At 33.9% G+C, this 19,057-nt stretch overlaps 1 protein-coding gene across 8 annotated transcripts in view; it reads right to left on the bottom strand.

Annotated features, from left to right (window-relative positions):
* Positions 1-19,057, bottom strand: part of LOC143239624 (hepatocyte nuclear factor 4-gamma-like) — a 64,718-nt gene that overhangs the window by 26,895 nt on the left and 18,766 nt on the right. For 2 of the 8 annotated variants that reach the window (XM_076480913.1, XM_076480915.1), the window contains exon 1: positions 7,903-8,199. The exons of 3 other annotated variants lie outside the window; for them this stretch is intronic. In XM_076480913.1, the coding sequence (XP_076337028.1) occupies positions 7,903-8,101 (199 nt within the window). In that variant the 5' untranslated portion in view covers positions 8,102-8,199. Of the gene's footprint in view, positions 1-7,902; positions 8,205-19,057 lie in introns of those variants that run through there. 3 more of the 8 variants (XM_076480922.1, XM_076480914.1, XM_076480916.1) reach the window with 3 other exon arrangements.

Genomic DNA, 19,057 nt, shown 5'->3' with positions numbered 1-19,057 from the left:
AACCTATTGTTAGTGTTTTACCAGGTATAAATTGAATATACAAATCACTTGTTATTACTAGCGGTAAACCTGTAGCTGCGGTATTACCAGATATAATTATAATATACAAATCGCTTGTTATTACTGACGGTAAACCTATTGCTAGTGTTTTACCAGGTATAAATAGAATATACAAATCACTTGTTATTACTAACAGTAAAGCTGTAGCTAGTGTTTTACCAGGTATAAATAGAACATACAAATCAATTGTTATTACTAGCGGAAAACCGGTAGCTAGTGTTTAACCAGGTATAATTAGAATATACAAATCACTTGTTATTACTAACGATAAACCTATTGCTAGTGTTTTACCAGGTATAAATAGAATATACAAATCACTTGTTATTACTAACGGTAAACCTGTTGTTAGTGTTTTACCAGGTATAAATTGAATATACAAATCACTTGTTATTACTAGCGGTAAACCTGTAGCTGCGGTATTACCAGATATAAATAGAATATACAAACCACTTGTTATTACTAGAGGTAAACTTGGAGCTGGTGTTTTATTAGGAATAAATAAAATATGCAAATCACTCGTAGTGACTAGCGGTAAACCTGTAGCTGGTGTTTCACTAGGTATAAGAAAAATATACAAATCGCTTGTTATTACTAACGGTAAACCTGTAGCTAGTGTTTCACCAGGTATAAATAGAATATACAAATCACTTGTTATTACTAGCGGAAAACCTGTAGCTAGTGTTCCACCAGGTATAAATAGAACATACAAATCAATTGTTATTACTAGCGGTAAACCTGTAGCTTGTGTTTCACCAGGTATAAATAGAACATACAAATCAATTGTTATTACTAGCGGAAAACCGGTAGCTAGTGTTTCACCAGGTATAAGAAAAATATACAAATCGCTTGTTATTACTAACGGTAAACCTGTAGTTAGTGTTTCACCAGATATAAATAGAATATACAAATCGCTTGTTATTACTAGCGGTAAACCTGTAGCTGCGGTAATACCAGATATAATTAGAATATACAAATCGCTTGTTATTACTGACGGTAAACCTTTTGCTAGTGTTTTACCAGGTATAAATAGAACATAAAAATCAATTGTTATTACTAGCGGTAAACCTGTAGCTAGTGTTTCACCAGGTATAAATAGAACATACAAATCACTTGTTATTACTAGCGGAAAACCGGTAGCTAGTGTTTCACCAAATATAAATAGAATATACAAATCACTTGTTATTAATAGCGGTAAACCTGTAGCTAGTGTTTAACCAGGTATAATTAGAATATACAAATCGGTTGTTATTACTAACGGTAAACGTATTGCTAGTATTTTACCAGGTAAAAATTGAATATACAAATCACTTGTTATTACTAGCGGTAAACCTGTAGCTGCGGTAATACCAGATATAATTAGAATATACAAATCGCTTGTTATTACTGACGGTAATTCTATTGCTAGTGTTTTACCAGGTATAAATAGAACATAAAAATCAATTGTTATTACTAGCGGTAAACCTGTAGCTAGTGTTCCACAAGGTATAAATAGAACATAAAAATCAATTGTTATTACTAACGGTAAACCTGTAGCTAGTGTTTCACCAGATATAAATAGAATATACAAATCACTTGTTATTACTAACGGTAAACCTGTAGCTAGTGTTTCACCAGATATAAATAGAATATACAAATTACTTGTTATTACTAGCGGAAAACCTGTAGTTAGTGTTTCACAAGGTATAAGAAAAATATACAAATCGCTTGTTATTACTAGCGGTAAACCTGTAATTGGTGTTTCACCTGGTATAAATAGAACATACAAATCAATTGTTATTACTAGCGGTAAACCTGTAGCTTGTGTTTCCCCAGGTATAAATAGAACATACAAATCAATTGTTATTACTAGCGGTAAACCTGTAGCTTGTGTTTCACCAGGTATAAATAGAACATACAAATCAATTGTTATTACTAACGGTAAACCTATTGTTAGTGTTTTACCAGGTATAAATTGAATATACAAATCACTTGTTATTACTAGCGGTAAACCTGTAGCTGCGGTATTACCAGATATAATTATAATATACAAATCGCTTCTTATTACTGACGGTAAACCTATTGCTAGTGTTTTACCAGGTATAAATAGAATATACAAATCACTTGTTATTACTAACAGTAAAGCTGTAGCTAGTGTTTTACCAGGTATAAATAGAACATACAAATCAATTGTTATTACTAGCGGAAAACCGGTAGCTAGTGTTTAACCAGGTATAATTAGAATATACAAATCACTTGTTATTACTAACGATAAACCTATTGCTAGTGTTTTACCAGGTATAAATAGAATATACAAATCACTTGTTATTACTAACGGTAAACCTGTTGTTAGTGTTTTACCAGGTATAAATTGAATATACAAATCACTTGTTATTACTAGCGGTAAACCTGTAGCTGCGGTATTACCAGATATAAATAGAATATACAAACCACTTGTTATTACTAGAGGTAAACTTGGAGCTGGTGTTTTATTAGGAATAAATAAAATATGCAAATCACTCGTTGTGACTAGCGGTAAACCTGTAGCTGGTGTTTCACTAGGTATAAGAAAAAATATACAAATCGCTTGTTATTACTAACGGTAAACCTGTAGCTAGTGTTTCACCAGGTATAAATAGAATATACAAATCACTTGTTATTACTAGCGGAAAACCTGTAGCTAGTGTTCCACCAGGTATAAATAGAACATACAAATCAATTGTTATTACTAGCGGTAAACCTGTAGCTTGTGTTTCACCAGGTATAAATAGAACATACAAATCAATTGTTATTACTAGCGGAAAACCTGTAGCTAGTGTTTCACCAGGTATAATTAGAATATACAAATCACTTGTTATTACTAACGGTAAACCTGTAGTTAGTGTTTCACCAGGTATAAATAGAATATACAAATCACTTGTTATTACTAGCGGTAAACCTGTAGCTGCGGTAATACCAGATATATATAGAATATACAAATCGCTTGTTATTACTGACGGTAAACCTTTAGCTAGTGTTTTACCAGGTATAAATAGAACATAAAATCAATTGTTATTACTAGCGGTAAACCTGTAGCTAGTGTTTCACCAGGTATAAATAGAACATACAAATCACTTGTTATTACTAGCGGAAAACCGGTAGCTAGTGTTTCACCAAATATAAATAGAATATACAAATCACTTGTTATTAATAGCGGTAAACCTGTAGCTAGTGTTTAACCAGGTATAATTAGAATATACAAATCGGTTGTTATTACTAACGGTAAACCTGTATTGCTAGTGTTTAACCAGGTATAATTAGAATATACAAATCACTTGTTATTACTAGCGGTAAACCTGTAGCTGCGGTAATACCAGATATAATTAGAATATACAAATCGCTTGTTATTACTGACGGTAATTCTATTGCTAGTGCTTTACCAGGTATATATAGAACATACAAATTACTTGTTATTACTAGCGGTAAACCTGTAGCTAGTGTTCCACAAGGTATAAATAGAACATAAAAATCAATTGTTATTACTAACGGTAAACCTGTAGCTAGTGTTTCACCAGATATAAATAGAATATACAAATCACTTGTTATTACTAACGGTAAACCTGTAGCTAGTGTTTCACCAGATATAAATAGAATATACAAATTACTTGTTATTACTAGCGGAAAACCTGTAGTTAGTGTTTCACAAGGTATAAGAAAAATATACAAATCGCTTGTTATTACTAGCGGTAAACCTGTAATTGGTGTTTCACCTGGTATAAATAGAACATACAAATCAATTGTTATTACTAGCGGTAAACCTGTAGCTTGTGTTTCCCCAGGTATAAATGGAATATACAAATCACTTGTTATTACTAACGGTAAACTTGTAGCTAGTGTTTCACCAGATATGAATAGAATATACAAATTACTTGTTATTACTAGCGGAAAACCTGTAGCTAGTGTTCCACAAGGTATAAATAGAACATAAAAATCAATTGTTATTACTAGCGGTAAACCTGTAGCTAGTGTTTCACCAGGTATAAATAGAACATACAAATCACTTGTTATTACTAACAGTAAACCTGAATCTAGTGTTCCACCATGAATAAATAGAATATACGAATCACTTGTTATTACTAGCGGTAAACCTGTAACTGGTGTTTCACCAGGTATAAATAGAACATACAAATCAATTGTTATTACTAGCGGTAAACCTGTAACTATTGTTTCACCAGGTATAAATAGAATAGACAAATCACTTGTTATTACTTGCGGTAAACCTGTAGCTAATGTTTTACCAGGTATAAATAGAATATACAAATCACTTGTTATTACTAGCGGTAAACCTATAGTTAGTGTTTCACCAGGTATAAATGGAATATATAAATCACTTGTAGTAACTAGCGGTAAACCTGTAGCTAGTGTTTCACCAGATATAAATAGAATATACAAATCACTTGTACACTCTCGTGCAAATTAATTGAAACAAATGGTCATTTTATAATATTTTTAGCATGGCGGCCGGTGTAGGCTCGCTGGACCAGCTGATTTCCTTTAATTGACATTTTTTCACACAGACGGCGTTATTAGCTGTGTTTTGCAGTACGGAATGATAATAATAATAACTTTGGAATTTCGCACAAATCTACTCGAGGGCTATCTGTGCTAGCCGTCCCTAATTTAGCAGTGTAAGACTAGAGGGAAGGCAGCTAGTCATCACCACCCACCGCCAACTCTTGGGCTACTCTTTTACCAACGAATAGTGGGATTGACCGTAACATTATACATCCCGACGGCTGGGAGGGCGAGCATGTTTAGCGCGACGCGGGCGCGACCCCGCGACCCTCGGATTACGAGTCGCACGCCTGACGCGCTTGGCCATGCCAGGACTGCAGTGCGGTCGATCTATTTTTTGGATATATGACGACATTTTGAGGAATATTACGTCATTCGAAATTGCGTTAGAAGGGCAAGGAGACCAGTCAAAAAAAACCTTTTTACTAACTCAATGAAGAAAAAACAGTATCAATGGGGTCTGAAATACAAGAACTGGACGAAAGAACAATGGAGGAAAATGTTATTGAGTCACGAGACTTATTTCTTCGTACAAGGTCAAAGAAGTGTGCATGTTCGCAGATCCCAGGTGAGAAATTTCGAGAATCTCACATCAATCAGTTCGTAAAACATCCTTTGAAGAAGATGTTTTGGGGCTTTTTTCAGCTACTATGGCGTCGGAGGCTTACATATTGTAGAAGGTATGATGCGAGGACCAGAGTACATCACAGTTTTGCAGAGAAGAGTCGTTCCAGAATTGAAAAAGAGATTTCCAGATGGATCTGACATTTTTCAGCAAAATCTGGCTCCGTGCCACACATCGAAACTTGTGAAGAATTTTATGACTACAACGCGAATAAAGGTGCTGGACTGGCCTGGAAACTCTCCGGACTTAAATCCTATTGAAAATTTTTGGGCGATTTAAAGAAAAACTTCGGAGAAAAAACTGTACTACGAAAGATAAGCTAATTGAGGCCATAATTAAGGTGTGGTACCACGATCCAAAAATTAGTAAAGATTGCAGTCAACTCATTGACTCGATGCCAAAGCGAATTAATGATCTTCTGAAAAATAAAGACGGTCATATCATGTATTAATTTGTGAGTAATATTTGGATTCTGAGAAATAAAACGCAAAAAATTGAAAAAAATCGTAATTTTCCGTTTTGTTTCAATTAATTTGCACAAGGGTGTAGTAACTAGCGGTAAACCTGTAGCAAGTGTGTTACCAGGTATAAATAGAATATACAAATCAATTGTAGTGACTAGCGGTAAACCTGTAGCTAGTGTTTCACCAGGTATAAATGGAATTTACAAATCACTTGTTATTACTAAAGGTAAACCTGTAGCTAGTTTTTACCACGTAATTTACCCTTATCACGTCTTCGGTACAAGTGTATGGTATTTCTAAAAAACTGATAAGTATTTTCACTCTGACTCATTCAACTGTCAATAATGTTGAAATTTAAATTTACATTCGGTAATGGTAAGGAAGAATTACCTACATAGAACAGAAATATTGATGAAATGATCTATTGTCCTAACACTTTTGCACGGTACTGTATAGTCATCGGCTATCTGCTCTAACCGTCTCTATTTTAGAAAGCCTCAGATCGCTTCTAGTCAAAAATACCTACCGCCAACTCTTGGGCTATTCTCTAATTAATGAAATGTGGGATTGACCGTCATGCTATTAAAATAGTGAACATGTGCAATAATGGGATTCGAATTCCAAACCCTATATTGCGATCGAGCACGCTCTAAACACCTGTCCATACTAGGTGTGTAAGACGTTTGTTTCTTATCACAAAGCTATATAGTGGACTGTCTGTACACTGTTCAAACCAGCCACTGAAGCTCAATTTATAGCTTTTGTTTATATTAACAAAGAATTACTCTCACTTTCAAGTGATCGTACAAACTCGTCGATAATCGCTAACTTTACTAGATTATGTACGAGTGAAATCATAAATGTTTTACATAACTTCCAGTTCGAGGTTTAAACAGCTAAAGTATCGAACCTGTATTTGTTACAGAAGATGACATCAGAGATATGGACCGGCTGAATACATTGAAGTTCAAATACTATTGGTTGATTTAACAGTAAGTGTCAAGACTTAAAACACTAAAAACCGGGAGTTGATACCCGTGGTGGGCAAAGAACAAATAGTCCAGCGTATCGCGCTGTTGTTGGCTGTAGTGATTTTAGTCAGATATTCGGGAAATGCGCATGCGTAAACATATAACTTGAAGTAAACAGACTATGGATTTCCTATTTTTACCGAGATTTTCTCGTATGCCAAACATACCATAGAACTTGTGGTCAGTAGTGTTATCAATGAAAGTTCACTTGTGTTGATTTGTTATATTAGATACATTCGATAAACCGTAATTGTCATTCACACTTAGAACTCTCGAAGAACGAATTACAGTTGTTTTTAATGCATAACAATTATAACTAAATACAGCTGGCTTCAGCATGAAGAATATTTGACCGTATTGAAGATAGAAAGTAACTAAATGATTTGTTTGTTTGTTGTTAAGCACAAAGCTACACACAAAGGGCTATCTGTGCTCTGCGCACCCTGTGTATCGAAACCCGGTTTCGAGAGGTGTGAGTCTGCAGACATAACACTGTGCCACTGGGAGCTTAACTAAATGGAAACTACAAGTTCAAGAGTTACTTATTATTCAAATCCTAAAGATGGCGCAGCGGCAAGTCTGGGTCTTACAATGTTGAAAATCGGGTTTCGATGCTCTGACGGACAATGTACTGATAGCCCACTATGTAGATTAGTGTTTGACAAATAAAAATGTATTGTTTAATAATGAAAGTGCTTTTGTTTTGCTTGTTCTCAAAGTTTACCTTATGTTTGTTGTTAAGCACAAAGCTACACAAGGGGCTGTTAATACTCTGTCCATCGAAACCAGGGTTTTAAAGTTACAAAACACCAGATTTACCGCTGAGTCACTGGTAGACTTTATGCTCGCACGAAAAAGATCGAGTCTGCGCTGAACAGGTAATGGTGTTCATGTTAGTGACTTAAAGTACTGAATGTATATTTAGAACCAAACTGACCTAAAGTACTGAATGTATATTTAGAACCAAACTGACCTAAAGTACTGAATGTATATTTAGAACCAAACTGACTTAAAGTACTGAATATATATTTAGAACCAAACTGGTCTAAAGTACTGAATGTATATTTAGAACCAAACTGACTTAAAGTACTGAGTGTACATTTAGAACCAAACTGACCCACGCACGTGACACGGTAATTAGAAAGACGTAACCTAACTAATTAAAGATTTTTTTTTAATATGAACGACTTACCGAACGGCAAAGGAGCCGTCATTTTTCTTGTAACATTCCATGGTTCGACCACACCCGGAGAGAAACTGTAGCATCGGTCAGGTGGCAAAGCATCAAAAGGAAAATTGTTGAACCCTACTGAGGAATGGTCAGGTATGGGATGGGGGGTTTGTGGAACGGGGCATGGGGGGATATCTCCGAATCGACAACTGGCCAACATAGTTTACCAACTGTGATTGTACCTCTTGTGGAACTAGATATCTACCACGGGCGGACAAAACCGCAGCCACAGTGTTCCTGAACACAAATAGACAAGCGACGTGCTGCGTTGCATTATTCTAAAGCACGTGACAACGTGAAACAGACACCTCTTTTCACTGCCTTCCGAATGTTGGGCCAGGTCACTGGTCGTGTGATTAGCATATACTACCCTCTGTCCATTATAGGAGGAGGAGCTAGCAAGCTGGACGGTGGTCAACCAATAACAGCTATATGGGGGGGATTAATCAGAAAGATTTGACATGAGTCACCTAACCACTAACAATTCATCCAGGTGAGTTAGGACTATCAAGACCGAACTATCTTAAAGACGTATCATTCCAAACATTAGAGTAAAACAACGACAACAGTAAATTTATATATATATAACATTATTATAAAATAGGCCAATAGATGAGGTGTTTGGTTCAGTAATCTCGGGTCTATTAGTAAAACAACGACAACAGTAAATTTATATATATATAACATTATTATAAAATAGGCCAATAGATGAGGTGTTTGGTTCAGTAATCTCGGGTCCATTAGTAAAACAACGACAACAGTAAATTTATATATATATATAACATTATTATAAAATAGGCCAATAGATGAGGTGTTTGGTTCAGTAATCTCGGGTCTATTAGTAAAACAACGACAACAGTAAATTTATATATATATAACATTATTATAAAATAGGCCAATAGGTGAGGTGTTTGGTTCAGTAATCTCGGGTCTATTAGTAAAACAACGACAACAGTAGATTTATATATATATAACATTATTATAAAATAGGCCAATAGGTGAGGTGTTTGGTTCAGTAATCTCGGGTCTATTAGTAAAACAACGACAACAGTAAATTTATATATATATATAACATTATTATAAAATAGGCCAATAGATGAGGTGTTTGGTTCAGTAATCTCGGGTCTATTAGTAAAACAACGACAACAGTAAATTTATATATATATATAACATTATTATAAAATAGGCCAATAGATGAGGTGTTTGGTTCAGTAATCTCGGGTCTATTAGTAAAACAACGACAACAGTAAATTTATATATATATATAACATTATTATAAAATAGGCCAATAGATGAGGTGTTTGGTTCAGTAATCTCGGGTCTATTAGTAAAACAACGACAACAGTAAATTTATATATATATATAACATTATTATAAAATAGGCCAATAGATGAGGTGTTTGGTTCAGTAATCTCGGGTCTATTAGTAAAACAACGACAACAGTAAATTTATATATATATATAACATTATTATAAAATAGGCCAATAGATGAGGTGTTTGGTTCAGTAATCTCGGGTCTATTAGTAAAACAACGACAACAGTAAATTTATATATATATATAACATTATTATAAAATAGGCCAATAGATGAGGTGTTTGGTTCAGTAATCTCGGGTCTATTAGTAAAACAACGACAACAGTAAATTTATATATATATATAACATTATTATAAAATAGGCCAATAGATGAGGTGTTTGGTTCAGTAATCTCGGGTCTATTAGTAAAACAACGACAACAGTAAATTTATATATATATATAACATTATTATAAAATAGGCCAATAGATGAGGTGTTTGGTTCAGTAATCTCGGGTCTATTAGTAAAACAACGACAACAGTAAATTTATATATATATATAACATTATTATAAAATAGGCCAATAGATGAGGTGTTTGGTTCAGTAATCTCGGGTCTATTAGTAAAACAACGACAACAGTAAATTTATATATATATATACATTATTATAAAATAGGCCAATAGATGAGGTGTTTGGTTCAGTAATCTCGGGTCTATTAGTAAAACAACGACAACAGTAAATTTATATATATATATACATTATTATAAAATAGGCCAATAGATGAGGTGTTTGGTTCAGTAATCTCGGGTCTATTAGTAAAACAACGACAACAGTAAATTTATATATATATATAACATTATTATAAAATAGACCAATAGATGAGGTGTTTGGTTCAGTAATCTCGGGTCTATTAGTAAAACAACGACAACAGTAAATTTATATATATATATAACATTATTATAAAATAGACCAATAGATGAGGTGTTTGGTTCAGTAATCTCGGGTCTATTAGTAAAACAACGACAACAGTAAATTTATATATATATATAACATTATTATAAAATAGACCAATAGATGAGGTGTTTGGTTCAGTAATCTCGGGTCTATTAGTAAAACAACGACAACAGTAAATTTATATATATATATAACATTATTATAAAATAGACCAATAGATGAGGTGTTTGGTTCAGTAATCTCGGGTCTATTAGTAAAACAACGACAACAGTAAATTTATATATATATATAACATTATTATAAAATAGGCCAATAGATGAGGTGTTTGGTTCAGTAATCTCGGGTCTATTAGTAAAACAACGACAACAGTAAATTTATATATATATATAACATTATTATAAAATAGACCAATAGATGAGGTGTTTGGTTCAGTAATCTCGGGTCTATTAGTAAAACAACGACAACAGTAAATTTATATATATATATAACATTATTATAAAATAGGCCAATAGATGAGGTGTTTGGTTCAGTAATCTCGGGTCTATTAGTAAAACAACGACAACAGTAAATTTATATATATATAACATTATTATAAAATAGACCAATAGATGAGGTGTTTGGTTCAGTAATCTCGGGTCTATTAGTAAAACAACGACAACAGTAAATTTATATATATATATAACATTATTATAAAATAGACCAATAGATGAGGTGTTTGGTTCAGTAATCTCGGGTCTATTAGTAAAACAACGACAACAGTAAATTTATATATATATATAACATTATTATAAAATAGACCAATAGATGAGGTGTTTGGTTCAGTAATCTCGGGTCTATTAGTAAAACAACGACAACAGTAAATTTATATATATATATACATTATTATAAAATAGGCCAATAGATGAGGTGTTTGGTTCAGTAATCTCGGGTCTATTAGTAAAACAACGACAACAGTAAATTTATATATATATAACATTATTATAAAATAGGCCAATAGATGAGGTGTTTGGTTCAGTAATCTCGGGTCTATTAGTAAAACAACGACAACAGTAAATTTATATATATATATAACATTATTATAAAATAGACCAATAGATGAGGTGTTTGGTTCAGTAATCTCGGGTCTATTAGTAAAACAACGACAACAGTAAATTTATATATATATAACATTATTATAAAATAGGCCAATAGATGAGGTGTTTGGTTCAGTAATCTCGGGTCTATTAGTAAAACAACGACAACAGTAAATTTATATATATATAACATTATTATAAAATAGGCCAATAGATGAGGTGTTTGGTTCAGTAATCTCGGGTCTATTAGTAAAACAACGACAACAGTAAATTTATATATATATATAACATTATTATAAAATAGACCAATAGATGAGGTGTTTGGTTCAGTAATCTCGGGTCTATTAGTAAAACAACGACAACAGTAAATTTATATATATATATAACATTATTATAAAATAGGCCAATAGATGAGGTGTTTGGTTCAGTAATCTCGGGTCTATTAGTAAAACAACGACAACAGTAAATTTATATATATATATAACATTATTATAAAATAGGCCAATAGATGAGGTGTTTGGTTCAGTAATCTCGGGTCTATTAGTAAAACAACGACAACAGTAAATTTATATATATATAACATTATTATAAAATAGGCCAATAGATGAGGTGTTTGGTTCAGTAATCTCGGGTCTATTAGTAAAACAACGACAACAGTAAATTTATATATATATATACATTATTATAAAATAGGCCAATAGATGAGGTGTTTGGTTCAGTAATCTCGGGTCTATTAGTAAAACAACGACAACAGTAAATTTATATATATATATAACATTATTATAAAATAGGCCAATAGATGAGGTGTTTGGTTCAGTAATCTCGGGTCTATTAGTAAAACAACGACAACAGTAAATTTATATATATATAACATTATTATAAAATAGGCCAATAGATGAGGTGTTTGGTTCAGTAATCTCGGGTCTATTAGTAAAACAACGACAACAGTAAATTTATATATATATATAACATTATTATAAAATAGGCCAATAGATGAGGTGTTTGGTTCAGTAATCTCGGGTCTATTAGTAAAACAACGACAACAGTAAATTTATATATATATATAACATTATTATAAAATAGGCCAATAGATGAGGTGTTTGGTTCAGTAATCTCGGGTCTATTAGTAAAACAACGACAACAGTAAATTTATATATATATATAACATTATTATAAAATAGGCCAATAGATGAGGTGTTTGGTTCAGTAATCTCGGGTCTATTAGTAAAACAACGACAACAGTAAATTTATATATATATATAACATTATTATAAAATAGGCCAATAGATGAGGTGTTTGGTTCAGTAATCTCGGGTCTATTAGTAAAACAACGACAACAGTAAATTTATATATATATATATAAAATAGGCCAATAGATGAGGTGTTTGGTTCAGTAATCTCGGGCCCATTATGACCTTTTGCGATGCTTTATAGTCTGTGCAAGCGATAAGATTTTAACAAACTCGTTCGAAGGTTTGTCTTTTCGATACCAGGAACAGGAAAAGCTTCTAACATTATTTCGTGTTTCACATCCAACCTGTAATTGGTTGTTCAAGCTCTGACAATTCGAGCCCTGTATTGTAACTTAGCTGTTACATCTTTTCATTAAATATCCTGTTAACTTACCAGTAAAGTATTAGATTTAAGCTACATGTCCAACGGAACTTTTAATTCCGCTAACAAATCCTGTTAATATTGTTGAAATAAAATCACGGTTTACATTGTTACTACGAATATTAGAAAGCGTCATATTTATTCTTGAATAATTGTTTACGTTTATATTTAACAAAATAATTAACTACGAAACTTTTTTGACTTTTTATATTTTTATTTGACTTTAAATTTCTAATTTTTTAATTCCTTGTTCAGGTCTGGTGGTTAATGTGCTCGATCCGCACTCTGCAGGTCTGGGGTTCGAATCTCCGTCACCGAACACGTTAGTTTTTTAGTCGTTGGTTTAGTTTATTTTAAGTTAAGAACAGAGCTACACAATGGGCTATCTGTGCTCTGCCCAGACGTACCGCTGTTACACTGGGGCGCTTCGGCTATGGGAGCATTATAGCCTGATGGTCAATTGCGTTATTCGTTGGTTAAAAAAAAGTAGCCCAAGAATCGGCGGTGGGTATTGCTGTCTAGCTTCCTTTTTCTAGTCTATCACTGCTAAATTAATGACGGCTATCGCAGATAATTCTAGAGTTGCTTTGTGCAAAATTTAAAGTTCTTGTTCGAATTAAACTTTATTTAACAATTTATTTTTTCAGTAAAAAATCCATTATACTGTAAATTCAACCTCCAAGTGCATTTGAAATATAAATTGGTACGTTTAAGAGTAGATCTGATCACTATAGATTTCAGTATTACGCTCATTACAGTATATTCATGATTGTTTGTTCTAACTAATGTTGCGTTCTACCTGTCTGCTCTATTCTCCATTGATAGCTGTAACTCTATATTTTATCGCGAAAATTTATTATTTTTCCAGTAAAATTTATCATTATAATACGTGGCTGAATATTTGCATTTTATGTTTGTTTGTTTGTTTTAGAATATTAGCGCAAAACTATACACAACGATCATTATTTTGGACTGATTGTCTAGACCAGTGTCTGTCAGCCATATGTGCCAGTCCGGGCTTTCATTGTCGCAATACCATATTATTTTCTAAAAAAGATTAAAAAAAAGAAAACAGATAGTCATAATACATAACAAATGTTGAGTCATGCAGACAGGTCATGATTCCCTGAAAACCCACTCATAACACCCTTGGAGATTGAGATCCACTGTTTGAGACAAACTAGTCTCGACTCTAAAGAGAAGACAGTTGATCAGTTACTGCCAGTTCATGGGTTATTCTTATTTGATCGATTAGTCGAATCTGATGTTCCTATAGCGCGTCCCCTCTGGGACAGAGTTAAGTCTTCAGACTTACAACGTTAAAATCAGGGGTGCGATTCCCCTCGGTGGACTCAACAGATAGCCCGATGTGGCTTTGCTGTAAGAAAAAACACACTCCTATAGCGCATCTAGGGCCATAAAGTGTGGGGTGTGTTTTTGCGGCAACGGGATACGAACAATAAGTTATTGGATTCACATCATGGCATGCGCTAATTTATCTATCATGTCTAGGCCAGCATTTTCTGTTTGACGGCTTAAAGTTAAGGTTTACCAGATATTTTGAAAATATTTAACATCAACCTCCAGTCATGTAACAAATTGTTTAGTTTTACAATCGTTGCACTAGGGTATTTATGTCTGATTTTTAGTTTTATATACCATATCCTTTAATTATACACAGATATAAGTATTCTGTGAAGAAAATGTTGAAAACTTAGATATAGTATGTCACCATTTCCCAGAGTCTGGTATGAGCACGGTTATCGACTCGAAATTTATGAGTCGCTGGTTTTAATCCAGAACGCAAACATTTTCGATTTTCCAGCCAAGGGACATTGTAATGTAACAACCCAATACAAAATTTGATTAGAGTAGCTCAAATGATGTTGGGTAACTGACTGTTTTTCCTCTCATCTGTTCCTCGTAAATTAGGGACAGCTATTGCAACTAGCCCTAGGGTGGTTTTGCGCAAAATTGAACAAAAAAAAACACGTATGGTTTGGGAAAAAAATCCGATATTGGCAGACACTTTTAATTTAATATTAAAAAAAGGTTCTCTTACTTATAAGCACATCCCGAGCTTGAATTCTGTTTATTTATTGAGTGTCTTATAACTTTGTTTCTTGATGTTAATTTAACTGCGTTTGTCGCCTTTCACACTCCCTAACATAGACAAAAAATCAGTCAGAATATGGCGGCAGGCGTCGTTTGAATTTAATGGGTGTCGAAAACATAAAAACCAAATATTGCGCAATCGCCCACTACGTTACGTTTAAAAAAGTCGTCGACCTTCGAACTTTACAGGAACACACACAGCATTTAACAACAAATTTACAAAAATAAAAATGCTACATTTTTGTATAGTTTGTTTAAATGAGGTAATGAACTCTTAATATAATCTCAGACTGGTTAGTATAATGATCACAGTGATTACGTAATCTAATAATTTATTCCGCTTTACACCATAACAGTATTACGCGAAAGGCCAATTCGGTACAGGAATAGCAGATGTAGCGTGGTTGAACTCGCAGTTTCTTAGAATTTAATAAAGCGCGCTCTGTTAATTAGATTTTATAGAACGTTTTAGTTTGTTGGAGCTAAAAAAAAAAAAAGACACTGATTAGGGTTTATTTACTGTTTCCTGCTTTGTTTTTCACCGTTCTCATAAAAAATCCTGTTTATGCAACAGTTTAGTTTCTATGGCCAATAAGTGTTTATTGTTTGTTTGTTATGAATTTCGCGCAAAGCTACTCGAGGGCTATCTGAGCTAGCAGTCTCAAGTTTAGCAGTATAAGACTAGAGGGAAGGCAGTTAGTCATCACCACCCACCGCCCACTCTTGGGCTACTCTTTTACCAACAAATAGTGGAATTGATCGCATATTATAACGCCGCCACGGCTGAAAGGGCGAGAATGTTTGATGTGACAGGGATTCGAACCCGCGAACCTCGGATTACGAGTCGAATGCCTTAACCACCTGGCCATGCTGGGCCAAGTGTGTTTTGTTATAGCAAAGCCACATCGAGCTATCTGCTGAGTTCACCGAGGGGAATCGAACCGCTGATTTTAGTGTTGTAAATCCATAAACTTACCGCTGCACCAGCGGGGGACATAGGCCAATAAAGAACCATTGGTTTGACGTTAGGTGCTGTTCTTTGTTTTTGTTTTCCTTTAACTTCGCTAAACATCTCATTTATAAGTTTCGCGTATTAGTTTTCTTTCTACTGATCGGGGCCCTGCATGGCCAGGTGATTAAGGTACTCGACTCGTAATCGGAGGGTCGCGGGTTTGAATCCCCGTCACACCAAACATGCTCGCTCTTTCAGCTGTGAGGGCGTTATAATGTTACGGTCAATATCACTATTCGTTGATAAAAGAGTAGCCCAAGAGTTGGCTGTGATGACTAGCTGCCTTCCCTCTAGTCTTACACTGCTAAATTAGGGACAGCTAGCGCAGATAGCCCTCGTGTAGCTTTGCGCGAAATTAAAAACAAACAAACAATAAACACAGAGATTCGAACCCGCAAACCTCAGATTACGAGTCGAGTGCCTTAACCACCTGGCCATGCAGGGCCTAGTGTTTTTGAATCCAGGAAAAAAAGTCACAGGCATATTTTAAAAGGCGGAAAATTTCGTGAAAACATTATCATAGTTATTATCATTATTATTTTTGCACACCTAGAATTTATAAATTAGATCTACAATGACTACTAACTAATGATGTATTTAATAAAAACAGAACACAATATTGTTGAAGTTATGTTGATAAAATAAAATAACTTATGTATTAGTCAAACAAACCATAATTTATAATTAAAATACATTTTTTAAATATTTCACGTTTTTGCACACGCATAATTGTGTTGTCAATGTCTTGTATTGTCAGTTAATAACTGATTTAAAATATTTTTTGTTTTATTACTTTAATTATTTATGGTATTTAGGGCGCTTGACTCGTAATCTGAAAGTCGCGGATTCGAATTCCCTTCACACCAAACTTGCTCGCCCTTTCAGCCGTGGGGGCGTTTTTATGTTACAGTCAATCCCACTGTTCGTTGGTAAATGAGTAGCTCAAGAGTGTGGCGGTGAATGGTGATGACTAACTGCTCTGCCTCTAGTCTTACACTGCTAAATTAGGGGCGGCTAACGCAGATAGCCGTCGTGTAGCTTTGCGCGAAATTCAAAACAAACAAACTATAGATTTTAAAAACGGTTGTACTTGTAAAATGTACCCATCAAATTAATGTCTATAACTAATAAAAAACCACTAGTTAGGGTTAGGTTACAGTTTGTTTTTTGTTTTGTTTCTCTCTCTTTCGTTACTAAAAAGTGTTATATTTTGTATGTACGCATCAGATTAATTTCTATAACTAATAAAGAACCACTTGTTAGGGTTAGGTTACTGTTTGTTTTGTTACTCTCTCTATTGTTACTAAAAACTGTTAGATGTACAAATCATATCAACTTCAGTAAAATATCCATTAGTTACGAAACGTCCCCTACTGGTATAGCGGTAAATCTACGTATTTACAATGCTGAATTCATGGGTTCGATTCCCTTCGGTGGACTCAGCAGATAGTCCGATGTGGCTTTGCTATAAGAAAACACAAGCACACAGTAATGAAATTGTGGTTGTTAAGTTTTCAATATGACACTAAGATTGTTCTGTTTTTGAAGTTTAAATATTACGTAACTTTAGTTTTTATGATATATAAATAACTGTCTATTTCATGTACAGTATTTGTATAATACAATGGATTATTGGAGCCATGTCGATAACACATACATGTACTTATCACATTCTCACAAGTATATTGGTTAAGTCACGTGGTACCAAATCGTCTGAACCTTATCATGCGATCAACACTCCTGGCCTGGGACCAGCAATCTGAACGTAGATATGTTTACTTGAGTCAATCTTATATGTGGACGCGTTTGTTGACTCACCCATTTAATTGTTGTTGTGGGCTTACCAACCCTTGTCTGAGAATGTTTGTTAACTGTCGTGTAACGAACCACTCTTGTTTGTCCATGAACACGTGATTATTTATGTTCAACAATGGTTGTTATAAACACATGGGAGATGTGAATAGCATGTGTAGGAAATAAGAGAAAATAATGGACATTAAATTGAAATATAAAGTAAAAAAATATAGAAATTTACACAGCATTTCCTTTAGCAGTCATAATGTGAAATTGGGAAAAACGTGTGTTTGTGATTTGTTTCCTTAAAAAGTTTAAGTCACAAAGTAAAAGGAATTTTCAAATGAAGATATGATAAACAAAATCATACGTACCATAAAGATATGAGTTCATTTGTATATATAAAATAAATATAGAAAAGAACAGTAATTATGTTTTACGTATTGAATTATTGTAATATTTTATATGCTATTGTCAACTTTAGTTACTACCCTGTTTATAATTTACCCTTCTGGAGATTATTGTATCACATATTTTTTAAAACTTACACATAGATTTTATATACAGGATACAAGGCCGTGGTTACTACATCACTATAATTAGAGCTTTTAATTATTTCTGAGTAATAGTCAGCGATTATTGGGTAAACATGGCTGGGAGATAATGGCCACACGAGATCTTACGTAATAATATATGTCTTATTATGAACACAGGTGACCTCACGTAATGACCGCTTTAGACATTCAAACAAGACACAAGACGTAACGTAATAAATAATATAATACTAACTGTGAGTGTGTTACGTAAAAGTGATAGATACTTCGTGAAACGAGTAGGCGTGTGTGTTTTCTTATAGCAAAGCCACATCGGGCTGTCTGCTGGGCCCACCAAGGGGAATCGAACCCGTTGTAAATCCGAAGACATTCCGCTGTACTAGCCGGGGGCTACGAGTAGGCATCAAGCATGTATATATAATAATATCAACGTAAAACTGTTTATGTGAAATTTTAGATGAAAAGAATTCTATCTGAGTGTGTTGGAATGTTCCTTACTTTTTTACAAGCTCAACCACACTGGATACGACAAATATACTGTTTATATTACTGTCCTGGTAACCTGTTTTTGCTTTTGGAAACCAAGCAAGCATTTACATCTGACAACACAAATATATTCGGACAAATATACACCAGCCGTACAATTTCCGCTATAAATAAAAAAAGTGATTTGTGCTACACAGAAGCTTCTTAAGGGGAAGTATCA

This window comes from Tachypleus tridentatus, chromosome 13 (assembly GCF_004210375.1).
Source record: "Tachypleus tridentatus isolate NWPU-2018 chromosome 13, ASM421037v1, whole genome shotgun sequence".
In the NCBI taxonomy this organism is placed as follows: domain Eukaryota; kingdom Metazoa; phylum Arthropoda; class Merostomata; order Xiphosura; family Limulidae; genus Tachypleus; species Tachypleus tridentatus.
The sequence above is the reverse complement of the archived record's forward strand: the minus strand, read 5'-3'. Positions and strand labels throughout refer to the sequence as shown.